The 26,550-nt window shown below is 36.7% G+C and overlaps 1 protein-coding gene across 1 annotated transcript in view; it reads left to right on the forward strand.

The window, feature by feature from the left end:
• The window catches only part of RTF1 (RTF1 homolog, Paf1/RNA polymerase II complex component), a 29,966-nt gene extending 11,303 nt beyond the window's left edge, over window positions 1-18,663 (forward strand). The window contains exons 4-18 of the mRNA XM_034417810.2: window positions 105-306; window positions 2,316-2,436; window positions 5,021-5,132; window positions 7,000-7,135; window positions 7,525-7,702; window positions 9,095-9,177; window positions 9,527-9,614; window positions 9,709-9,816; window positions 11,571-11,648; window positions 12,481-12,602; window positions 12,860-12,917; window positions 14,056-14,133; window positions 14,905-15,000; window positions 15,231-15,342; window positions 15,966-18,663. Of these exons, the coding sequence (XP_034273701.1) occupies window positions 105-306; window positions 2,316-2,436; window positions 5,021-5,132; window positions 7,000-7,135; window positions 7,525-7,702; window positions 9,095-9,177; window positions 9,527-9,614; window positions 9,709-9,816; window positions 11,571-11,648; window positions 12,481-12,602; window positions 12,860-12,917; window positions 14,056-14,133; window positions 14,905-15,000; window positions 15,231-15,342; window positions 15,966-16,072 (1,679 nt within the window). The 3' untranslated portion in view covers window positions 16,073-18,663. The remainder of the gene's footprint in view (window positions 1-104; window positions 307-2,315; window positions 2,437-5,020; window positions 5,133-6,999; window positions 7,136-7,524; window positions 7,703-9,094; window positions 9,178-9,526; window positions 9,615-9,708; window positions 9,817-11,570; window positions 11,649-12,480; window positions 12,603-12,859; window positions 12,918-14,055; window positions 14,134-14,904; window positions 15,001-15,230; window positions 15,343-15,965) is intronic.
• Window positions 18,664-26,550: the final 7,887 nt, after the last annotated feature.

Below are 26,550 nucleotides of genomic sequence, written 5' to 3' on the forward strand. Positions count from 1 at the left end.
ATTGTTTTCTAAAATAGCTTAAATGGTAGGCATTTGCCTGAAAAGCTTACAATCCAAATGTAATTGCCTTCCAGTACATGATTCTCTCTGGGGTTTTTTTTCAGGAGAAGTATCTGACTCTGAAACCAATGGCTCTTGCAGTAGCTCAGACTCTGAAACTTCATCTGAAGATGAGTTTACTGATGGCTACGGGGAGGATTTTATGGGTGATGAAGAAGATAGAGCTCGCCTAGAACAGATGACAGAAAAAGAAAGAGAACAGGAATTGTTTAATCGGATAGAGAAGAGAGAAGTTTTGAAGAAAAGGTGAGTTTTTGTGCAGCCATTTCATATTACTGTATTTATGCAACATTCTTTTCATTTTGGACTTTTTAAGGTAAATGTTTTCTTTCCTTTTGCTTTTTATCGTTTTCCAGGTTTCTGAAAAAAATGTCAGCAAATTGGTTTCTGGTTAGTGTTTGTTTTTTTTCTGTGAAAAACAAGCAAAGGAATGCAGATGCATAAATAATTATCATTAAAGTATAAGACGTTATCTTGTTCGTTTCACTTTTATTGATCCATGTTTAAGCCTCCCCCCACAAAGGCAACACTTACTTGATCATGACAGAAATAATGGGGTACAATTAAAGGTTTGCATAAAATGAGAAATGTGGTTTTGCTCCATGCATGGACTAAAATGTTATTGCTCTGATATTTGGTCACACCATTCTAGGAGAGTCATGTTCCATCCAAAGTGGATGAGGTTTTAGCCGAAGCAAATATGGATGAGTATAAAGGAGGGAAAGGCTGGTGTATGTAGTCTCTTTCCTCCTACTCCTGTTAATGGTTGGTGTGTTCTAGCTCACCTAATAATTTTCCTAGTATCCATCTTCCTTTTGCTTTCCCTTAATCACCAATCGTAATTGAATTCACAGGTCTGATCAACCTGTGTGACCTACCTGGTCTTCCCCCCATCACTACCTCGCACTCCTCTGAATTCTGTGCTGTTGTGTGTCCCCTTTCTCTCTGCTGCTGGGTGCTGCCACCCTTTCCTCTACTATCTCCCAGCTTGGAGCACCTTTGTTGAAACATATATTTTCCAGGGCTTTGCACAAACAAAAGCACTTCTCAATCCTGTCTGATCTGTTCCTGGCCATCTTCATACTCTTTATATAGTGGTATTCATTTTGCACAACACTAGTAACAATTGCGACGTTAGTAAATGTTATAGAAATAATAATGCATCTCAGTGCAGCCAAAATTACAGAATATCTGCACATAAACGTAACTTCAACTGTCTCTCGAAAAAAAACCTGGCTAAACCTCCAAATGTAAAAGCATTTACAAATCTACATTCCTTTGTTGTAAGAACTACATGTTGTGCATGCAACAACTCACAGCAAATTACTAGGATCCAACTGCCATTATCAGCAGGAAACCAAAAATCCAGTGTATTCCAAACAGCTAATGGGCTGGCCGGGTTTCTTGCCATTAAACTCGCTAGTAAGGAAGAGTGGGCAGATTCTCCACAGCTCTGCGTCTGACTTTTTCAACATACATATGACACCCACCTGTTCAAAAGAGCTTTAAAAATGTGGCTGTTTCCCCAGGCCTTGAGCTAAAGTGGGTGGCAGGTCCTGTATGTTTCTCTTTTAAACATTGCTTTTCTTTTGGGAGTTTTTTGTTTCAAATACTTTTACTGTACACTGCCCAGAATTGCTATAGAGTTATAAATAAATTTCTTAAATAAATAAAATATATGAACATTATTTATGACAAAAGTTATTTTCCTTCTTAAAAAAAGCACTAATATTCTACATATTAGTTTCTACTTTGGAATTAAGCAATTAAGTACTTAATAAAGGGCTGGCTTAAGATGAAATTTTTAACTGTTTTTAAATGTTTTAAACGTTTTTAATTGGCAAATGAGTTTTAATTGGGCCAAATTTATATATCTTTTAATTGTTTTTAATATTTGTTCTGCATGTTTTTTAATCTGGCTGTACACCGCCCTGAGTCCTCAGGGAGAAGGGCGGTATAGAAATCCAATATAAAATAAAATAAAATAAAAATAAAATAAAAATAGTGCCAGTAATTTGCATAGTTTAGATTTGAAAAAAATCGCATTTACTGCAACTGTTATTTATTTACTGATTAAATTTGTATGGAACCCATCTTGCAGTCGTGTAACACTTGTTGTTACAAAAGATTTAATCATTTTATGCCTTTAAAAAAATAAAAAATATCTTACATTAAATTTGAATTCAGTTTACCAGTTTGCTCCTTCCTGAATTAATTGGAGACTCCTATGTATTTTTTCCTTTGATTGAACCCAGATTTGAAATAAAGAAAAAATTAAAGACGGCAAAAAAGAAAGAAAAGAAAGAAAAAAAGAAAAGGAAAAAGCAGGAAGAAGAACAGGAAAAGAAAAAGCTCACACAGATCCAGGAATCCCAGGTAAGTAACATACAAATAACACTTTATTTTAAAAAATTGACACTACTTTAAGCATATTTGTAAGATTGCTTAAATTACCATTCATCTAACTACATCTAACTACACTGGATAAATATTTAGTCCCTAATGCTGTAATCAAGTACTTTAATATCATAAAATACTCTGACCTGATCTTTTTATATAGTATCTCTTATTTGTACAGCAGTCTCTGATAAAACTAATTGTGATAATATAACTGCTTTGCCTGTTGCAGCAAAAGCAAATGTTTCATAATGAATTATATCCAGTGTTACATGAACGAAAGCTGGTGTAAAATTATTTGTCAGCCTATGTTGAAAAATAATACAGTATTAAAATCCACTCAATTATGAGAAGTAGTGGCAGTAATGGATGGCCGAGGAACTGCAGCAGCCCTGCCTGGACCTATCCAAGCTTCGGGAATGGCAAGCTGGCTGCAGACAGCAGCATCTTGGCATCAGGAGCCCTGAATAGTGTAAAGTGGCATGGCAGGCTATGCCATGTTGCCTGGTGGGGCTGTGGTTTAGGTGTTTTTGCTGACGCTGTCTGGTGGTATTTGGCCTGCCTCTGAATATGCAGCGGGCCACAGCCTGTTTGCCATCCTCCATTTTAGGTTTAGGTTTATTAAATTTGTATACCGCCCTTCTCCCGAAGGACTCAGGGCAGTGAACAGCCAAAATTAAAATATATACAGTATAAAAATTAAAATAAATTAAAACAGAATTAGATTAGTTTGGCTTCCCCAAATTTTAAAACCCCTTACCCATAAAATAACCCATTAAAATTTTAAGCCAGCCCGGCTTGCTGAAATAAGAAGGTCTTCAACGCTCAGCGGAAAGTACAGAGGTCTGGGATCAGTCGTATTCCTGGGGGTAGCTCATTCCAGAGGGCGAGTGCCCCCACAGAGAAGGCTCTCCCCCTGGGAGTCATCAGTCGACATTGCTTGACTGACGGCACCCTGAGGAGACCCTCTCTGTGGGAGCGGATTGGCTGGTGGGAGGTTATCGGTGGCAGAAGGTGGTCTCGTAAATACCCGGGTCCTAAGCCATGGAGCGCTTTAAAGATGAGAACCATCTTTTGTGGTCTACTCTGGGAAAAAGATGGCAGTTGGCCTGTTTTCTGCATTGCAGTGGCTATGGCTACAGTCCTAGGTGTAGGAGTCCTGTTTGAATGGAGGACTGGGATCAGGTGAATGCTGGTGAGGGGTGGGTGGGTGAGTGAGTGGATGATGGTGCTGCAGAAGAGCTGATGTGCATCCTGTGATTGCCACCTGATCCAGCAATCATCTTAGTAGCTGCTTCTTCCTTATTCGTAGGATACAGGACTTGAATGGACTATTTTGCTTAGATTGTGGTAGATTGCGCCCTAAAAGGAATACATGAACTGGCAAGGATATTGTAGGTTTTGGAAGATTTGGTTCAAGTGGGGCGAACAAAACGAAATATGCTAACAATTGGAAAATCTACATAACTTGGTGACCAATATATTCCAGATAATCAAAGCATATTAGAATGTTTACACAAAGATTGGGTTGAAAAATCAACAAAGAAACGTTTATTTAACAATATAATGTTTGAAGAGGGTAGATAAAATCTTAAGTCATTTAAGGAGTTATATCAATAAGACTGTTCATCTGTGCTTAATTTCAGAATGTGTGATTAGTTTGTCATAAAGGATTAATTTTCCCCTGCTTGAGATAATGCCAATGTTAGTTGTCTTAATCCTTTTTCTTTTTACTTTCTTTTTTTTAAAAAAACCATTAACAGTAATTGCCTCTTTTATTTTTAACATGCCCTTCCCCTTTTCTAAATTCTCTTAGTTTTATGGTTACATTTGACTGGAACAGTTGCTGAAAACCTGGTTTTCCTTTTGATTATTTATATTCTTTTTTAAAACTCTTTGCATCAAAATTATTGAATTGAACATTTTTAACTATCTGTATATTATGCAATTATTTTTTAAAAACAAGTTTATTTGCTTATTTGGTGAATTAGTCTGACACTAATTCATGCAAATTCATGGTGGATTTCAAAAACAATTATATAACTTTTTGCATAGCTGATTAGGTTTATTTTTTTTTAATTATATAGTGCAATTTATGGTAATATTTTGCTGCTTCGTTTATAATAATGATATAACCACTAAGGATTTTTTTAAGAAATGTTATTTTATTTTTTAACAAAAATTATATGTCACTTTGAACTCCTGGAGGAAAAGCAGGATACTTATTAATTAATACTAATTAATAAAATTAAAATAAACTCCCTTTCCACCAACAGCAAAAATATATTTTATTTCCTGTTCTTCAAATAACCTGCATTTTAAACTGCAATAAAATAGCTAATACTGTACAGAGAAATAAAATCAAAAGATCAATTAAACAGCATGAATTATGAACTTGAATGAAACAAATTGACAGAAGTATGGAAAAATAATAAAGATTTTTGCTTAAAAATGCCAAAATAAAAAGAGTAAACCTCAGGCAAAATACTACTGCAAAGATTCATCTCTTGGTAAAATCTAACCAAATATCTTTTAAGATAGTTGGAATTATATGTTTCTATAGGTAATGTCACATAATAAAGAGAGACGGTCAAAACGGGATGAAAAATTGGATAAGAAATCCCAAGCTATGGAAGAACTAAAAGCAGAAAGGGAGAAAAGGAAGAACAGAACAGGTAAGTTCAACCATATATTGTTTAGTTAAAGAAAAAAAAGATAGGATGAACATAAACCATACACTATAGATTCCACTGAGCTCCCTATTAACTCTTTATATACCATTTATAAGATGGAAAGACATCCTTGACTGTTTTGAATATTCCTAGTTGTGAAGGAAGGCACAACATAATCTGGTCCATCATCCTTTTTCTCGTGGTGGCTCACCAGATGCTTCTGAGATATCCATCAGCAAGTCCTTCTCCAGCAGTGGTATTCAAAGGCATGGTAGCATCCTGGACATAGTGCAATGACCAACATGACTGCCTGTTATTGGTATTTTGATCTCCCATTAATTTGTCAAATCCCTTTCCAGATTTCTAAATTAGCTATCACTAATTTTTTAATATTCATAAATATCTTGTAGATTTCTCATGTCAGTAATATTTACAGTTGAATTAAATTGTTTTTCAGTGAACATAATTATCTTACAGTGAAACTCATTTTCCTTGTATTTTTTTAAAAAGCCAAGAGCTGTTTTGGACCTGTCTTGTTATTTCAAATAGTTCCAAAACTATTGCATAGAAATATATTTGGTCAAATAGAGCTAGGGGAGAATGTTTCCCCAATCCAGATCCTGACTGTCATCCCCCAAGCAACAAATGCCATTTCTGTCCCAACCCTAGGCCTGAACTTAGAATGGAAGAAGTCCATATAAACATCTTCCTTAGGGGATTCTAAGGATTCAACCATTATTTTGGGAACGTGGCAGTAATCATCCAAGATACCTGGGTCCAAGGAAAGCCTCTTCATAAGATGCTGTCCCACTGGCATCTGGTATGACTTCCTTTCCTGGAAAGATGTTGACAGTTCCCCAAAGTGCAGCTAATCAAGCCTTTCACAGTTACCCAGAGGAGCCAAAAAAGAGACACAGATCCAAGCCATAAATGATAGAGCTAATATCAGAGATTCCATACCCACTTCATTGAAGTCCATACATTAAGATGAATCTTAGATCACATTGTAAAGCATTACTCGATCACTCTAGATTCAAATTTAAGCAACTCTTGAAAAAATGTGCAAATGAGTCACATCAGCTTAATTTTTCCCAAACAGATGGCATGCAATTTTAAATTGTGCCATTTTATAACAACCCGCTGATATAACAATGGCAACAAATTGATTCTTAAACTTTGTTCTCTCCATGTAGGCTTAAACATGAGCTCAGTCAAGTTTACTTATTATGTTCCTCTTTGGATGCTCCAAGCATTGCTTGTGTTGCCTCATCTCTCAGAGTTCCCAGAAAGCTAATCTGGGATTGGCAGACAGAAAAAGATTACTAGGCGGTGACTATATCAAGTACTCTTCTTGTTTCCAGACTCCATAGCTTATTTTGGCACTCGATGAAATGTCAGCTTAGTGAAAAATCCACATCAGATCCAAAAGGGCCTGGGGCAGACCGTTTTAATTGGACCTCTCAGTTTCTAGATGTTCTGGGTGGTGACAGTTCTAGGGAGTAATCTGGCCACAGCAGACAACTCAGAATAATATTTTCCATCTTAATATTATGTTTACTTGCTTTGAAACAACAAAGATATCTAACACGTGCCTACTTTATGCTACAAGGTACAGGAGCTCAATAAAATGTCCTGGAGAACAGCAGGACAGATGGTACATCAACAGGATCCTCCATTTGTATTTGTAGCCCAACTTCATTTACAAGCACTTACATCGTCTCATTAAATTTACTGTCAGTGCTGGATATTCATGTGGCAGAATTCATAAAAGTGCTCCATTAAAGACCTGAGAATATGAGCAGATTGCATTGGACCAGACTTAAGCCAGATTCAGCTTTATACATCCAGATGTGCTTTTTTTCCATTGTAGCTGAATTACTTGCAAAGAAGCAACCGTTAAAGACAAGTGAAGTATACTCAGATGATGAAGAAGAGGAAGAAGATGATAAATCTAGTGAGAAAACTGATCATTCATCCAGATCTTCATCTTCTGATGAAGAAGAAGAGTAAGTATTCAATATCTGCTTTGATATATAGCAGATACAACTGAATGTTTAATATTCCTTTAGATCTGGAAATTTACATTACTACTTTAATGATTTCTGTCTTCATAGTTTGGTTAATGGTTGTTTAAACAAAACTGATATGTAAATATAATAAATAATAGAATGTATGGCTCCCTTATCTAGTTAAATAATAAAGCTGATAGTGCTCACAGCATTCTAGAGATTGCTCACTGAGCCCCTAATTTAAAAATCAATATATTTAATTAAAATGCCTGCACTTTTATGAATTTAGTCATTTTTATTTTCTAGTATGTGAATGCGGTAATTTCAGACTATTTTAAGATGTGAATTATTTCCTTACAGTTGCTTTTGCTTTCCCATCAAACCAGGAAAGAAGAAATTCCTCCTAAATCACAACCAGTGTCTCTACCTGAAGAATTGAATCGGGTTCGATTATCCCGACACAAATTGGAGCGATGGTGTCACATGCCTTTCTTTGCCAAAACAGTCACTGGTTGCTTTGTGCGCATTGGAATAGGAAACCACAACAGCAAACCAGTTTACAGAGTAAGCCTACCCTTGAGTATTTTCCCTTATTCTTGTTGGTCATAAGAAAAGCAAATTTTGTTCATGGTGCTTTTTCAAAATACAGCGAAGTGAAAGCTGGTAATTAATGGTACAGCCACTCCTTGTATAACAGCTACCTTGTTTAGTTGCTGCTTGAAAATACAATGTAATAATGTATTTCTTTTTAAAAAAATAATTTTCTAACCAATGTGCACACTCGTGGCCAGATTTCCTTACCTGACAACAACACATGCCAGAATGAGAGTAACACTGACATTGCTGCATGAGAGAACTTATGGGGCAGCATGAACCAATAATATTTGCAGTGTCTGTTTCTCTCTTAATCATTTGTTTGCTTTGTGACCATTTCATTTCCAATTTAGGGAAAGAGAAGAGTTGTGAATCTTCCTTTATTTATCCTACTAGTATATTTGGGATGCATGGAGGGAGGGAGGGAGGGAAAGAGGGAGGGAGGGAGATAGATAGATAGATAGATAGATAGATAGATAGATGGATGGATGGATGGATGGATGGATGGATGGATGGATGGATGGATGGATGGATGGATGGATGGATGGATGGATAGATAGATAGATAGATAGATAGATAGATAGATAGATAGATAGATAGATACATAGATAGATAGATAGATAGATAGATAATTTTGTTGAATAATTAAAATATTTTTGAGCAGTCAAACTCAATTAAAAAAAATCAGGATAGGTCCAGACTAAATACTCAAAAATGGAAGGTAAGGAAAGAAACCTTTACAGCTTCCTCCCCTAGAAATAATTTATATCAAATCTGATCCAGAGAGAACACAAGTTCTCCAAATTAGCTTTTTAAAAGAAGTAAGGAATTAAAACAAGAATGGAGGAATGAACAAAAAAGACTATCGGCATAGTAATTCTGCCAGATATTGGTCTTCCACGATGGAAGGAGTCACTCCATTTGCAAACCATCTTCAAGTATTTAACATGGAATGTTGTGTTATTTCAGATGAAGGGTATACACATTTGTTGAGCTTTACTTAACTTTTTTTAATTTTAATTTTTTTTCTGTCCCATTCATGAAGAAATTGTAAGTTCTTATCAGATAATAAATTAAATGAAGTTCTTATGTAATCCTGTCTCAAGTGTATGATAAACTAAGAATATTACTGCAAATTAGCTAATATACTTTACATTTTACTTCAGCTCCTTTTATTATCATTTCTCACTAGATTTGCTTTGATATTTCTGCTTTGCTGAGAAAATGTATGTGTGTGTGTGTGTGTGTGTGTGTGTGTGTGTGTGTGTGTGTGTGTGTATATATATATATATATATATATATATATATATATATATATATATATTTAAAGTCATCTTTTTCGTTTTGTTGCCATTTGTTTAGGTGGCAGAAATAACTGGTGTTGTAGAGACAGCAAAAGTATATCAGCTTGGAGCTACCAGGACAAACAAAGGGTTGCAGTTAAGGTGAGATATTTGAAAGTCTTATCATCCTGAGGGTGAGGTTTCCTTGTATAAAAAGTGTGTAATTATCCTGAATCGAGAAAATTGATACATTTCATCTTAGGATAAGTTTCTAGGGTAAGGAAAAATCCAACAAATATTGGAGTGAAGAATGTCTGCCCTGTTGGGACCAATAGTTTACTTTCAGTAGTAATAGTGCATTCAGAACATATTTTCTTGTAATAAAGTAGAACTGAACTGACTTAATACTAATAAAAAATTAATCAATCCAAGAGTGCTTTGATTACTCTTCCCTCCTCCAAAATTTGGGTGATAAATAAAGCTACAATTTAATATTTTTTTCTTTTCAAAGACATGGTAATGACCAACGTGTGTTCCGCTTAGAATTTGTCTCCAATCAGGAATTCACAGAGAGTGAGTTCATGAAGTGGAAGGAAGCCGTAAGTTTCTACTTTTTCGAATGCTTTATCAATAATTTAGGGCTGCGCAGTGAATAAAATTCAATGAGATTTTTTTTTCTTTTGTTGCAATTAGATGTTTTCTGCTGGGATGCAGTTACCCACCCTTGACGAAATAAACAAGAAAGAAGTGTCCATCAAAGAAGCCCTCAACTATAAATTCAATGACCAGGACATTGAGGAGGTAAATGAAGAAAATGTACTTTTGAGCTGGAACCATTCATTTGGTCCATAATGTAAAGGTAGGTGAGGTTATAAAAGAGACGTTCTCGAGTGCCATATTTTGGTTCTATAAAAATAACGTGATTTTGAAAGCCATATTTATATGTTATGAAAGATACAGTCGGTACTTTTGATTAGATCATACTGAGCTGTTTTTTTTCATGATATTACTTTTCCTTTCAGATTTGAGCATCACAATAAAAAAAGATTCTGTATTTAGAGAGCCTTTTTGATGTATTGATTAAGACATGAGGCTAGAAACTGGGAGATTATGAATTCTATTTCTATCTTAGGCACAAAGCCAGCGGGATGACCTTGGGCCAGTCACACATTCTCAGCCTTAGGAAGCAAACCACTTTTGAAAAAAACCCAGAAAACTTCAGGGATTTCTCCAGGCAGTCACCAGGGTCAAGGCATCTGACTCAAAGGCACACACACAAAATAGACAAGAAATTTAAAGTAGTAAGAGAAATTTGTGCGATCACCTCTGGAAAAATAATCTCTGGACAAGTTAATTTCCAATTTTAAAATAGCTTTATTAAAGATATTCTACAGTCAGGATTATCAAATTCTGTCAAATCCCAAATTGCTTTCAATGATCTTGTTTTGATATTTAGTTTGTTCCAGCTCATTTATGATTTTTTTGAAGAAATAAATTTGTAAAATGTTCGTGTAGATTTCCCAAAGTATACATTTTTACTTTTTTGTAGCTATGAGACGCTTCACACAAAAGTGCATATGTTAGCATATATATTATGCTAATTAGTATAACCATTGAGGAATAAATTTTTCCATTATTCCTAAGGCGAGTTTACTCTTAATAGTTTTTTGTCTATCAGTAGACTTGTAGCCACTATGCAACATAATGGATTATGTTCTAAAATCTTTTTATTACCGTGTTTCCCCAAGAATAAGATCGGGTCTTATTTTCTTTTGGGCCCCAAAATAAATTCGGAGGGTGTCTTATTTTTTTCCCCATGTACAGGAGGCCCAATTATTCTGCTTGCTCGCGGCAGGGTAGAAGACTGTGTGGTGCGCCAATGCCACTGCCATGAGGTGGGGTGGGTAGAGCTGTTCCACGCACCCTGCACCAGCTTACCCCAGGGGCCCCGTAGCCAAGCCACCCATGCCCCGACACCTGCCTTGCGTCGTGGCTGCAGCACCAGCACATCACTCGGCCTCCTGCTCTGTTGCAGCTGCAAGCAAGCAGAAGAAGTGGGCCAGCGGCCACATGGACTCCTGCTGGGCATGGCTGCCAGTGCTGCCGCCAGGAGGCAGGTGTCAGGGTGTGGATGGCCTGGCAGTGGGGGCCCCAAGGTAAGCTGGTGCAGGGCGCTTGGGATGGCTCTGCCTCCCGCCTCACCTTGTGGACACAGCATTGCAAGCAATCAGACGGAATGGATTGTCGGTTGACTGCGCAGGTTCTTAAGTACAGCTTATTTTGGTGGGTAGGGTTTATATTAGGTGCACATGTAAAAAATCATACTAGGGCTTATTTTCGGTACATGTCTTATTTTTGGGGAAATGGTATTATTGTACTACATAAATATAGATAAGATATACAGGGTTAAGGCCATACAATTAGCAGTATAATATGTCTTGTAAAGAGTTTAATAAAATAAAAACTGCCACAAGGATTATTTGCAGAGATAGTTGGCCAACCATCAAGAAACTTGTGTTAAATATAATACTGAGTTTCTCATTTTCCATTTTTAGATAGTAAAGGAGAAGGAGAGATTCCGAAAAGCACCACCAAACTATGCCATGAAGAAAACTCAGTTACTAAAAGAAAAGGTAAATAGTAATGCTTAAAGTGCTAGATTTTCAGTAAATTCTTGGGCTTCTTGACAGAAAATTGCTTTGTACCTAAAACAGTGCTGTGCATGGAGCAGCTGTTTTCAGCTGGTTCATACATAAACCAAAATGCATATTTTGGCTGTTTTGCTCCGGGTTCAGAATGAAACTGGATTGTTTTGTTCCTGTGTCAGACCAAATAGAATTGTTCCAAGAAGACATGTTTGGGGTAGGAGTAAAAAACAAAACTGAGAGTTTCCTTGGCAACAACAGATGTCTAGGATGCAAACAGTGAAGGCGGGGGATGCAAAGAAAGATGGAAAAGAGGGCATAATTCTTTCCTTGGGAAAGCCAGTTGATTAATGACTGTGTGATTCACTTAACTATCCCTGTGATTCATTTAATGACAGCAGTAAAAATGGTCATGAAATTGGGTTTAGTCACATGATGACTTCCTTAACAATCACGTTGCTTAGGGGTCGAAATTCTGGTCCCAATTGTGTCGTAACTTGAGGACTATGTGTAAATCTTCATATGTTTTCATCACTGCCAATAGGTGGCATATTACAACTTACATTGTGAGAGAATAGCTAAAATCATTACCTATTAAGAGATAAAACATGCAAAAATGTTTCAGTTAGATTCTTATGGGTCTGATTTAGGTTGATTCCTAGGTATAACCTATTCAAGGAATGTGTTTATTGAAACATTTCTTAAATCAAGATCTACGTGACAACATAATAAAACCTGTTTATAACGTTTTATCATTTCTCACCATTACTGCTGGTACAATGGAGAGAGTGCAATACTAATAAATAATTCCTTGTTAAAGGCCATGGCAGAAGACATGGGAGATCAGGACAGAGCAAAACAGATTCAAGACCAGCTTAATGAGTTAGAGGAAAGAGCAGAAGCCTTAGATCGTCAGAGAACAAAAAACATTTCAGCCATCAGGTTGGTATCTAACAGAACCTGGAAAGAAAAGTACATCAGTAGATCCCCTTCTTAATTTAGGGTAGGGTTGATGGTGATGTTATTTCAGAGAAATCATGCTAATGATTTTTAATAAGAAATTTGTTACGTTTTTAGAAATGTTGCTTGCTTACAATTATTGAAAGCAGAAATACATCTTAGGATATGACTTCTAGAAGAAGATTTTTTATGACAGCAGATTGAGAAAGTTAATCATTAGAATATCTTTCTTTTCTCAGTTATATCAACCAGAGAAATAGAGAATGGAATATTGTGGAATCTGAAAAAGCTTTAGTGGTAAGTAATGTTCATGGAGCAAAGGAAAAACAAAATGATTTTTTATTGAAAAAGTGGCTTTCTGAATTTAACAAATACATTTGGGGAAACTACTGCTTTGTTCAGTTGTATATGATTTTCTAAACTGCCATACTAATATTTTTGAGTTCTAAGCCATGAGCTGATTAAAAAGTACTCACTTTTGATGGCAGAAAATAATAACACTATTTGTGTTGGAAAAAATGGCAGTCTGCAAAAGAAAAAAATTACCTGGTCCATTTATAAAGTTGGATCGCAAAATAAGCTTTTGTGGATAATGAACCCAGCATGCTGGTTGGGGAATTTTGGGAAGTCTACACAGTTTAGAATTACTGAGGTTGAGAAACATTGTTTTAAAGGAGAAAAAGACCCTGAAATTAGAGTGTTGCTAATTCTGAATGTCACACTTAGTAAACGATGGGGGATTACTTTGAAGTCCCAGTAGTGGTTCAATCTAAAGTGATCTTCCACAGAATCTCAACTAGGAGATTGAATTAGCAGTGGTAATGCTACAAATAAATATTGGGATGGGCAAAAAAGTGAGTTTCTACGGAATTTGAGCAAGCATTTGAAAAAGTGCCTTGTCTTCAAGATGCAGGAGTAGGAGGCAGAGGTACTTTTTATGCTTGATAACCATATATAGGCATAAAAATCTATTTACAAACTAGCTGTGTGAAGCATAAGAAATGTTCTCAGTCCCATCTGTTATGGCACTGCATATTTCACAAAATTTGCAGAACAAAAGTAGGGCTACTTTCCACTCAGAATTCTTTGAATCTACGGTATTGTTGTCTTCATTTCAGTCATTTAAGAATCAGAAATACAGGACGTTAGTGTTAACTATCTAATAACCTGCAGAGATGATTTTTTTTTTCATTACCAGGAACTGTAGCTCACCTTTGATAAAAGGTCCAAAAGCTTCTTGAGTGGTTCTTTTTCCTACATTGACTTATCAGAGGCACCTTATGAAGCTAAGAACCCAACCTAAGCAAGAGCTTAATTGGAATGAAGCAGGCTGCCTGATTCTAAAGCTAGTGCTATCTCTATATGTTATTGAGGCAATGTCGAGAAAGGGAAGCTTAACATAAAAAATGTGTCTTTGTACTTTATATTTTTGAAGGCTGAAAGCCACAGTATGAAAAACCAGCAAATGGATCCTTTTACTAGACGGCAATGTAAACCTACAATAGTCTCAAATGTAAGTAAAATGCAAAGTTGAGTGCAGTGAAGAATATAATTAGGTATTTATATCTGAGATGCTGGATATCAGTCGCCATTCAAATACCACACATAACAGTAAGCATAAACTAATATGGATTAAAATTAATGTAATGCTTTAGTCTATAATCAGATGCAAAAAAGTGTAAATTTTTTAGCAGAATTAATTTAATTCCATCTAATAGCAATAGCACTTAGGCGTATATACCGCATCATAGTGCTTTACAGCTCTCTCCAAATGGTTTACAGAGTCAGTATATTGCCCCTAACAATCTGGGTCCTCACTTCAGAAGGATGGAAGGCTGTGTCAACTTGACCTGGTCAGGATCGAAGTCCTGAAAGTGGGAATTCAGATTTAGCCTCCAATTCTGGATTCTAATGACTGTGCCACTACGACACAGTATATAGAATTAGTTATATATTGCTTACCCATCAGATTCCAAGTGGCTTAAATTATAAAAGCAGAAGAAAACAATATCAAAATCAGTGTCCCATTCACTACTGTCACTGTGTGAAGAAGAGCACTGTTTTACCATCTTTCTAAGTGACAGTAAAGTGGTAGGGATTTTATTAATATGCAAATGCCTGTTTTAAGATTAGGGCAATCTTTTGAAAATTACTGAACATTAATTGTATTTGAAAAGACAGTACATTCTGTTTTAATTATATATAGTTATTGAATACACCAAATGAGGATAACATTTTAAAGGGAAATAGTAGTCCAACCAATAATAAATCTTCTTTTCCACAGTCTAGGGATCCTGCTGTACAGGCTGCTATCATTGCTCGACTAAATGCAAAATATGGATCTGTTGTGTTACCTGATGCTCCAAAGGACCTGACCAAGGCAAGTCCTCCAAGTGTTCATTATGTCCTGTCCTGTAGTTTTAAACAGTCTTAATTCTGTAGAATTCTAATCATATAAGGCAGAGGTGGGAAACTATGGCCCTTTTATGACTTGTGGACTTCAACTCCCAGAATTCCTGAGCCATGATATAAAGTAACAGCAGTTTTGATCTTAGCCCACAAGTCTTTTAATATTATTTTAACAATATTAAAAACTTATTTCTCTTTCAGAGCCAGGGTAAAGACAAAGATATGAATTCAAAATCAGCCAGTGATCTCTCAGAGGATCTTTTCAAAGTGCACGATTTTGATGTGAAAATTGACCTTCAGGTTCCTAGTTCAGGTAGGTGCTGCTGCTTTTGAAGGGATGAAAAACAAACTGAAAGAAAAAGGGGAACTTTTGCTGATAGCTCTCACAAAATTGTAGTATTTGAGCAAAAACCTAATGTTGTGGGTAAGCAACCACCATCTGCTAATCTGATTAGGAGTTTTATGTATTTTACTTATTTATTTACCAAACTTACATGCTGCCTATTTCACACTAAATTAATAATTATAATAAAGAAGGACTGAAAGATGAGAATTCTGGGAATTGTAATCCAACATATCAAGGGGTATTACGATAGGAAAGTCTGCTCTCTAAAGCAGCAGCCCCCAAGCGTACTTTTGGGTACCAGGAACCAGTTCCGTGGAGAGATTTTTTTTCTGTGGACTGGTAGGGACGCAATTTTTTCTGTGGACCGGTGGGGGCGTGATTTAGTGTACTGCCTGCATCCCGCAGATGGAGCTTTGTTTGTTTGTGTGGACCAGGTTTCTGACATGCTACGGGCTGGTGCCGGTCCATGGACCGGGGGTTGTGGACCCTACTCTAAAGAGAATTATTTTGGCTTGGCTGCCTGTTACTCAGCAGCTTTCTGTCTTCCATCAGCTGAGTTATTTGTTTGTGTGCACTTTGTCTTCCCACAGAGTCCAAAACACTGGCCATCACCTCCAAGGCTCCCCCTGCAAAAGATGGTGCCCCTCGGCGATCACTGAACCTAGAGGACTACAAGAAAAGGCGGGGGCTGATCTGAGCATTCCCACTCTCTGCTGCTTCTGATCCTGCATGCTACATGATCTCCTCTACACCCCTTTATTTTCTTCCCTTCTACTTCAGTTGACCCTTTTGGGTTGGAGCAGCAGCTAAAGAGCTAGGAAGAGACTCTTTAAAATTGCCAGCCATTTGTAATATAAATCACTGACTTTTTGCTGTATAGACTTCCCTTATTGCTCTTTCCTCCTGCGATACACAAATATGGATCCATGCTATTTTTAGGGAGGGGAAGGAGTTTTTTTTTTCCTTTTGGAAGTACAGCTGTTTGGAATTGGCTGTCTGTATTCAGTGTTAACTTGGAATCTGGATTTCTGCAGGAATCTGTTGGTGGCCGAGCAGTGTTAGCACTTTGCTTTTCCACCATCCCAGGCAAGGAGAATTTATCCGCGAGTGGCACAAGACCTCTTGTGAAGGTCACCTGCACTTTTCCCTCTTCTTCTTTCCCTTTGCTCCTAGCTTTGGAGAGGGACATATTTGCAAACAGGTTTCGGGTGAAAGTGTACATTTTTGTGGGGGTGGGGTGGGCTGTGTGAACTTTTTTCCAGATGTTTTTTTATCATTTTTAACCTGCAGTAAATTTGTATTTGTCACAGTTCTTTAAAGATGTCTGGAATTTCTACCAGCTACATTTGAGCATCTGACAGCAGGGGCAGTTTAGTAAATGTGATTTTTTAAAAAACAAACAAACAAAAAGGGCCTGGCTAACAATAGCTGTGCAAGTTCACACTTCTCTGTTTTCTTTTTATAAAAATGCCTCCCGTCTCTCCCTCCCATATCTGGCTTTATAATACAGTAATATATATATACTGTTGAATAACCTGTTATAGGAAGGTAGGGCACTATGTCTTCTCTGGCTGCTACTTGGATCTTCTCTTCCATTTCCCCTCCCCAAAACAGAAATATGTGTGGTCATCCCCTTTGCTACTCAGCCTCATCTTTTCTAGGCTAGACTAGATATGTTTTCATTTGCATACTTTTTGGGGAAAATGCTGAATGGGAAGAATATGGTAGAATTGGGAGATTATTTTAAATTGCAGTTATTTGACCTATATAACATTAGTAGGTACAACACGTGTGGTTGTGAACCTTAACAAAGGATTGTACATGTGGTGTGCTCGAATAGGAAACACGACTGCTTGATAATCACTCAGGGGTAAAGATCAACGTGTAAATAAATGACATTTTATCAAAAATTTCAGAATGAACTACCATGGGTTATACTGAATTTAGTACATGAATAATGACAGGTTTCACTAGTGCCAGTTTGGGAAACCTAAACAAAGGATATTTTCCTGACCCAAGAATCAGAAGGAGACTGTACATGAAGCATTTTTAAGCCCAGAATATCTATGGTTACATCTAAACAGAGATTTGAATCTTGTGGCTGTGATCTGTGAGTATCCTTCTTGATGTTTAATCTGTTTTTTTTTCTTTAATTGTTTATTTAATGCAAGGGGAACACGTAACTGTGTAAAACCTATGAAATGAAAGGGGAGGGGAAACTCCTCCGTAGATTGTTCTTATCACATTGTGTGAAATGTGTGGCTTTATTTACTAGATAGTCCACAGCTTTATGGACTGTTGTGTAAATATGTAATCATTCTGGTTTGCTTTGTTTTTCTTTTTTTTAAAGCTACATTTCTCAAGCTCTTGTGGACTGTTATTTTTTTAAATGGATTTCTGGAATATGCCGGTGTATAACTGGGAGTCATCATGATATACTGTGTAAATAAGCAATATTATCACTTGATTTTTTTCCCCCCCTGCCAATATCATTTGTAGTAGCCAATCTCCCAATACCAATATTTCTGATGTAGGAAAATAGATTTGCAATACTTTTACAGGTTTTTGATTGCCCAAGAATTTCTATAAAGCTGTGACATGAGAGAAAGAAAAGAGCAAGCAAAGATTTAGCGTCTTAATGTTTCTACCTAATTATATCATGGCAGTCCGTGACAGACTTTTGTAGCCAGAGGTAGACTATATGACATTGGCCTTATAATCAAAGTGCAGAAAAAAATTTTTCTCTTTAAGTTGTAAATAAAGCATTGGTTTCCTCCCCTCCAGTTGGGTTAGAGCAATGTTTCTCAACCTCAGCAACATTAAGATGTCTGGACCAAATTCCGGAATTGAATGCTGGCTGAAGAATTCTAGGAATTGAAGTCCTCACATCCTAATGTTCCTGAGGTTGTGAAATACTGAGTTAGATAAACTACTCAAAAGAAGTGGGGAATTTAAAGACACGAATGAGATAGCTGTCCCAATGTATCCCCTATGTACTAAACTCAGAAATGAGATTCTGTTTTTCACAGAGGTAATAGTTGAGTCCTTGTACACCATCGTTTTCAGTGAGAATAATACATCGAAGGAGTATTTTTTCTCAGATAGCTATGGAACTAATTGTGTATGAAGGTGTAATGTTTTCTCCTCTTAAGTGCATGTGACAGTGAGTGATGACACCACAGTCTCATTTGGAGGGATGGGTTTATTTGCTTTAATTCATTGATGTCTCGGCAGCATTCGTTACAATGTATAGACTTCTATAAATAAACTCTGGTTGGTTTTAATAAAGATGCTCATGTTCAATCCTTTGGATATCAGTCACCAAAAATACACAATTCATATTTTTGAGCAACAGCAGTCAAAAGTTCAAATCTAGTTTTCCCCAGTCTTTCAAAGTGATTCTTCAGTTAACTTATTAGACATTATGTTTCTATGCTTTATGACTGTGGCAATTCTGGGTAGATCAAAATTAGCTTGAAGATACTAGGAATTCCTTGACATTTTGAAATTCAACAGTCACATAAAAGCAGGAGAACAAATATACTTTCTGAGTTTGAATTTGAAAGATGTTCTTAAGCTTTGAGAACATGCTGTGTAGCAGTCCTCTAAAAATAGGCAGAAGTGAGTAGATCAAAATAAATAGTTATCTTAATTGAAATGTATTAATTATATATGTATAATATGATTACCTTCCATGTAATTAACAGTGTTTTGCTTCTATTATATTAAAACAAACATTTCATTCCATTTTAGATATTCTTCAAGTCATATATACCTCTAGTTACACACCTCTGCAGTAGAATGCAAAATCAGGTGCATGCAAAATGTTAAGCAGTTTCAGCTATAAAGTATAATTATTTTTAAAGTGGTAAATAACGCCATAAAACAGAAAAGCTACTTGGTTAACACGGCATGTTTAGCCATAAACTGCTACTATTTTTAAAAGCCCAAAATAAAGATAGAAATATATAATTAAAGAATAACAGGCAACATCAGCTGCTATATACCATGAGAATTATAATACTGGTGAAAATAGTGTGGTGGTATACAGAATAAATTTCAAGAGAGGAGGAAAAAGTAGTGTCTATAATTACCTTATTCTAGAATAAGTACCACAAAAATAATTCTTTAAATGTTATATCACAATAGATTTGGATATCATAAATATACATAATAATGGCCAACACTGAATGGTGTTTAGCCATTACTTAACAATCCTACACTACAACAATTTATTATAAAAAAATATAAGGAGCTGAACTACAACATATAACAGCTTCCCCAAAATAATTTCAATTCGTGGTTTGACTGCAATAATCATGGTCCCCAAAACTTAGCTCATATTTAGGCTATGGTACTGAAAATAATTAGGTATTTGATTATACCATGCAACATTGAAATTATGTTCCTAAATTTATTCTCAAAGTGGTAGCAAGCCAAATGAGACAATAGGGTGATTCAGTAAATCTGATTGCGACATGAAAGGAATACGGTAGTGGTAAGAATGAGTCTTGAAAACATGTCATAAAAATTAAGCAAACTGCAGATCAGATTTTGATGTAAAAAACCATAAGTATATACAATATAAGGAAGCAAATCAAGGAATGTTTGGATTCAAGGATAATTGCAGGATTAAATGGGAATTATATTAACACTTTTACCTAGAGTAGCCATGTATTTCTATATTATAAACTAATATATCGGGGGAGGGCGGCAGGAAGGGACAGCTTATTCCAATTTATTCCTAATCTTAAATATAATTTGGCAAAACCAAAGCTATAGCCTTTCACTAACTAGCACGGAAAAAGCAAAGTTCTTGTCTGTTGTTTTAGAAATGGCACATCATCTGAGATATACTGTCATGTGAAAAAGAAAGTACACCCTCTTTGAGTTCTATGGTTTTACATATCGGGACATAATAATCATCTGGTCCTCAGCAGTTCTTAAAAATAGGTAAATACAACTTCAGATGAACAAGACAGGACATATTACACCATGTCATTTTTTTTTAATACAAAAAGAAAACCAAAATGGAAGAGCCATGTGTGAAAAGCTAAGAACACTTTATGATTCAATAGCTTGTAGAACCACCTGTAGCAGTAATAACTTGAAGTAAATGTTTTTTGTATGACTTTTATCAGTCTCTCACATCATTGTGGAGGAATTTTGGCCCGCTCTTCTTTACAATATTGCTTCAGTTCATTGAGATTTTTTTTTTAAAAAAATTCCTGCTAAATTGTTTATTAAACAACAAGGGATTTGCTTTTATTTTTTCTTGATTTGGCTTATCAAATATTAACACCTTTAAATATTTTTGGAGGATCAAAGCAATTCGATCCATGATCTATGTGTAACTATGCCATTCAAGCATACAAAATACCATACTCTTACGTAAGGGATGAACGGACATTTTTGCCAAAGAAAAAAGAGCTTTCTTACCCATAGCAACCAAATTTTTGCTCAATTCTCTTCTACGCTACTGTAAGTTGCAATGCTAAAACTTTTTAAGGTCATTGGAATTCATTGTAAAAAATAAGTCTTTTTATTCACTTTCCAAGTATTTCTTGGAATGCCAGTTTTCATGAAATAATATTTTGACATTAAAAACAAAAAGCAAAGGAATGGATGAATATCAGTCAAAAACCATCTGATATCAGTTGTCCTGTCCAATACCTCATTATAATACAAAAATGTGTTCTTTGTTAAAATAAGCCTTCTTCATTAAAAAAAAGTAAGGAAGGGGGACGGGAGAGAAACTCCAGAGAAGAAGCTCCACAATCAAGGCCCTTCCTTATGAATTCTCATATGTCTTAAAGAGAATTTTGTAAAGGCATCTGAACTGGACCGCGACGCCTTGCGCACAGTCACTCACGCCCTTGTCACCTCCCGACTGGACTACTGCTATGCTCTCTACATGGGGCTCCCCTTGAAAAGCACCCGGAGGCTCCAACTGGTCCAGAATGCGGCCGCGCGGGTGGTTATGGGCACAACTCGTGCCCACGTGACACCCCTCCTGCGCGAGCTGCACTGGCTCCCAGTGGTCTTCCGGGTGCGATTCAAGGTGTTGGTTACCACCTTTAAAGCGCTCCATGGCATTGGACCTGGATACCTTCGAGACCGTCTTCTGCCACCAGTAGTCTCCCACCGGCCAGTTCGCTCCCACAGAGAGGGTCTCCTCAGGGTGCCATCGGCCAAATTATGTCGGCTGGTGACACCCAGGGGGAGGGCTTTCTCTGTGAGAGCCCCTGCCCTTTGGAATGATCTGCCCCCAGAAATTCGTAAAATCTCTGATCTCCGTGTATTTCGCTGTGCCCTCAAAACCATGTTGTTCTGCCAGGCTGGGCTATCAATGTAAAGATTTTAATTGGTTTTAAATGGGATTTTAAATTTGGGGTTTTATAAATTGGGCCTATTATTTAATAATTTTAATTATTTTTAAACTCTGTCTGTGTTTGTGTTTTTAATTAGGCTGTACACCGCCCTGAGTCCTTCGGGAGAAGGGCGGTATAGAAATAAGATAAGATAAGATAAGATAAGATAAGATAAGATAAGATAAGATAAGATAAGGTAAATAAATAAACTGGGAACAGCAGAAACCAAGTCACTTTAAATTGTCTCTATGGAATTAAAAACTGTCTCTTAAAACCTGGATTGCAGCATTTTAAATAAAACCTCTTCCTCTTTTTAGTCCAAGCTGTCCATTTTCAAAAGGCCATATGTTAAGTCTTCTGCAAATCTGGGGAGAAAGGGCCAGGAGTGGAAGGCTCATCCATTCCCAACAGTATGGATTTGTGGGCATTTGCACAGCTCTCTTGAGGTCCTGCTGCAGCATTTCAGTCGATTTGAGGTCTGGACTTACTGGGTCATTGCAACACCTTGATTCTTTTCTTTTTCAACTATTCTGTTGTAGATTTGCCATTGTGCTTGGGATTACTGTCCTGTTAAATGAACTAATGTCGGTCAAGCTTTAATTGTCGGACAGTTGGCCTCACATTTGACTTTAGAATACTTTGGCATACAGAGGAAGTATACAGAGGAGTTCTTGGTTGACTCAGTGGCTGCAAGGTGCCCAGGACAAGGTGACTGCAAAACAAGCCCAAATCAGCCCTCCACCATCCTTGACAGTTGGTATGAGACATTTGGGTTAATGTGCTGTGTTTGATTATCATCGAAAGTGGCACTGTGTATTATGCCCAGACATCTCCACTTTGGCCTCATCTGTCCAAAGGACAGTGTTCCAGAAGTCTTGTGATTTGTTCAGATGCAACTTTGTAAACCTAAGCTGTGCTGCCAGGTTCTTTTTAGAGAGAGGAGGCTTTCTCCTGGCCACCCTTCCAAACAAACCACACTTGCTCAGTCTTTTGCACTGTTGTGAACTTCAACATTTAACATGCTAACTGAGGCCTGTAGAGTCTGAGATATAACTCTTGGATTTTTGCAACTCTTGGATTTTTACAACTACTTTTTTTTTGTGCTAATATTTAGTTTATTCAAGGAAAGTTAAAGTAACAGAACACCAAAATATTAAAAAAGAGAAAAAATCATAAATTACATTAAAAAGAATAAAAGTGTCTTAAAATAGACTAACACGCATAACATTCTCCCTAATTGAATGCTGATTAATACGACAATATTAATTTCCCACCCCTTGCAACAGAGGTCAAAAGAATTTTAAATTATTCAATTACTGAATCTGTTTACAAATTGTTAGCCTGTCATCTACATACTATATTAGTAACAAAATAACAGGAAAAACAATAATATATAACAGTTTAAGAAGAATAAAAGTCAATAATAATATGGAAAAAAGAAAATTGAAATTCCAAAATCCTACTTAGCCTCTTCATATCTTTGGAAGCGGTAAGGATGTACTTAGGTCTACACCTAAGTATCTATGTCACTACTTCTGGTTGCTTTGCAAGGGTAACAACTCCCCACCCACCATGTAGAGGGAATTATCATAATCCATAAGGGAAATGACCAGGACATGAGTGACCAAATGAAGGGCTTTGAAATCCAGAAATGGGCATGGCCGATGCACAATCCAAAGTTGTGCAAAGACCTTTGTAATTGTAACTGCCACTTCCTGCAGGCGAATCCCCAGATTGTTCACCAGTTCTGTTTGAGGCAATGCAACCTCCATCCAGAACTAAAGATGGTAAATTTACACATCCTGGTTGTCCAAAATCCAAAGGCACTCAGTCTTATGAAGGTTGATCCAAAGCCTGTAGGTTTGTGTTGGCAAACATTAAGAATTGGTGGTATAGTGTATCATGTTCTGGAAAGATCTTTTACTGCTACTGTCAGATATTGCCTGCGTATGATGCACCAGAGACTAGAAGGGGTTAAGTCTTTACAGACATCACATGTGACTATATCAGCCAATGAACTCTCTTATTGGACTCTTAGCTAGAAACCACTTGGATATCTTCCCCTTTTTTCCCTCTCTCTCATCTATTTCTCAGCGAGACAACACGTGAACTTCTCTCTCCTTTCAACATCTGAGTCATACAGTTAGGGTAAAAATGCAACAGGACACCCTGTTCATTATTGTATGCATGTATATATTTGTAAATAATAAAACAACCTTTTGAACCTGAAGCTGTATTGACCAAATAACTTCCTCATAGAACCAAATGAGCATGACCATCAATATATATCTGACAGCTACCATACAAGTAAACATTAAAAACCGGTATTGTAGTGTACTGTGCTTCCTGGAAAAGATTTTTCAATCAGAGTAGAACAGATAAATGGCTGCCCAGTCTCTTCTTAAAAGTCTCCAGTGATGAAGCACCCACAACTTCTGAAGGCAAGCTGTTCTGCTGGTTAATTGTTCTCACTTACAAAATTTCTCATTAGAAAATTTCTCCTTAATTCCAGGCGGCTTCTCTCCTTGATTAGTTTCCATCCATTGTTTCTGATCTTGCCTTCTGGTGCTTTGGAGAATAAATTGACCCCCTCTTCTTTGTGGCAGCCCCTCAAATACTGGAATACAGCTATCATGTCACCAGTAGTCCTTTTTTTCTCTAGACTAGACAACCCAATTCTTGTAACCATTCTTCATATATTTTAGTCTCTTTATTTTAGATCCTAATTTTTATAGTTTTAGTTCTTTATTGCCAGTAGGGTAATAGTATGTTGAAAGTTTACCAAAGCAGTTGTTCAGATCACGTTATCATCGCCAGTGTATTCTAATTCAAATATAGTTGTAATTAATGCATTACTTAAAGCTGAGGGAAACTCCCCATGGCTTTGGCTTCCCCCTTGTATTTTAATGAGAATCCAGGAAAATGCTCAAATCACAATAACTTTTTCAGGAAGAGAATGATATGATCAACTACTGGAAATAATCTTACTGGCATATCCAGCTGTTCCTTGATGAAGAGCAGCAGCTTTGCCTTTGCAGGTTTTAACCTGAGTTTATTACACCTCATCCAGACCATCATAATCTCTAGATCAGGGGTATCAAACTCAAGGCCCAGAGGCCGAATCCAGCCCGGGGGGTGCTTAGATCTGGCCCACAGGACCGTCCTGGAATCAGCTGGCAGAGGGTTGCAGGAAGCCGTTGCACCCGAAAATGGAGCTCAGGAGCCTGTTTTCACTGGTAGAGTGCTCAGGCCACCATAGGTGCCCCCAACATGAGTGACGTCGAGCTGGCCATGCCCCTCTGGCCACGCCAGAGGGGCATGTATAGCATACATTTGTTATGCAAATGTATAACATACATTTTTTTAAAATGTATTAAATTCATAAAGGAATACTTCCAATAGTAATAGCAATATAATGTAACTTCTAAAAAAGGGCAAGAAAGTTAGGTTTGGGAGATTAAATACCATATTTTTCAGAGTATAAAACACACCTTTTTCCCCTCTAAAAGGGAGTGAAAATTTAGGTGTGTCTTATACACCAAATGTAGCCCTGCCCACCCACTGGCCCCCACCCTTTGGCCTCTGCCTCCTTGCAATTTACCTCCTTGTAGCAAACAGCAAGAAGAAACAGCCCATTTCAGCTTCAGCACAGCCTAATTAGCACAAGTTGATTGTCTGTTGGATCAGCCTCCCGACTCTCAGCTGTTTTGCACGGGCCTCTGCTGCTTACTTCAAGGAGGTAAATTGCTGGGAGCAGATTTTTTTTTCTTGTGCTAATCAAGCTATGCTGAAAACAAAAATGAATGTAAAGCAGGCTATTTGCTGTTTGATGCAACGAGGCAAAATTGCTGGGAGGCAGAAGCAGATTTATTTTTCTTGTTTTCCTCACCAAAAAAAGTAGGTGCGTCTTATAGTCTGGAGCATTTTATACTCTGAAAAAATACGGTAATAACCAGAACAACTCTTTAAACAAAGTCTATATTGTTCTTCCTTGTTCCTTAGTTGAAAAGATTCTAATTCAAATGTTGCCAATCACCCCACACTAAAAACCTTTTGTTTAAATAGTAGAGCTCTCCTTCCAGTATTGTTTCATTTCTTTTACCCAATCTTTAGTCTCCTATGACCACAAATGCTTAGTGCTTAATATATTGATAGTTTCTGAATATTAGGGTTATAGCCAAGAAGAACACACATCTCTTTAATGTTCAACAGTCAATTCAAGGTTATATGAACGGTGCTATTGATTGCATTCCAAACTATGAGAATATTGCAATAGTCCAAACAATATGAGCCAAATCCTAAATTGCATCTCCAGTAGCAAGCATGATGATGATGCCAACTAACTTTTAATAAAACATATCTGAAGTGCCCATATACATGCAAAATGTTTTAGTGTATTAACCTTGTTTTTAGATGACAGGAAGCATATTTTGCCTTATTTAAAGCCAGGCACCACAATTATATGAGAACAAGAACTCAAGCTCCTTATTCCAGAGGTTATATAAAAGAATTAATTTTTTTTTGTACATGTCCTTCAGTTTTCTACCAAAAAAATAAAAAAAATAAAACACTTGCTTTAATCATAGTTCTTAAGTCATTTTCATTCATGACCTGTGGAACTTCAGAAGCAAAGCCAGCATCTGGACCAAATAGAATGAATAACAAAAGCTTGCATTGAACAAACTGCCAAAGGTATTCTGGGGTAAATCAAGTAAGTTTGCTTTTAATTTCTTTGAGAAAATAATTAATAAAAAGTAATAATAATATTGTGAAATTATCCTATAATGTAAGATTTTTCAAGGTA

The sequence above is a fragment of the Pantherophis guttatus genome, chromosome 1 (assembly GCF_059756535.1).
Source record: "Pantherophis guttatus breed Tessera chromosome 1, ASM5975653v1, whole genome shotgun sequence".
NCBI lineage: Eukaryota > Metazoa > Chordata > Lepidosauria > Squamata > Colubridae > Pantherophis > Pantherophis guttatus.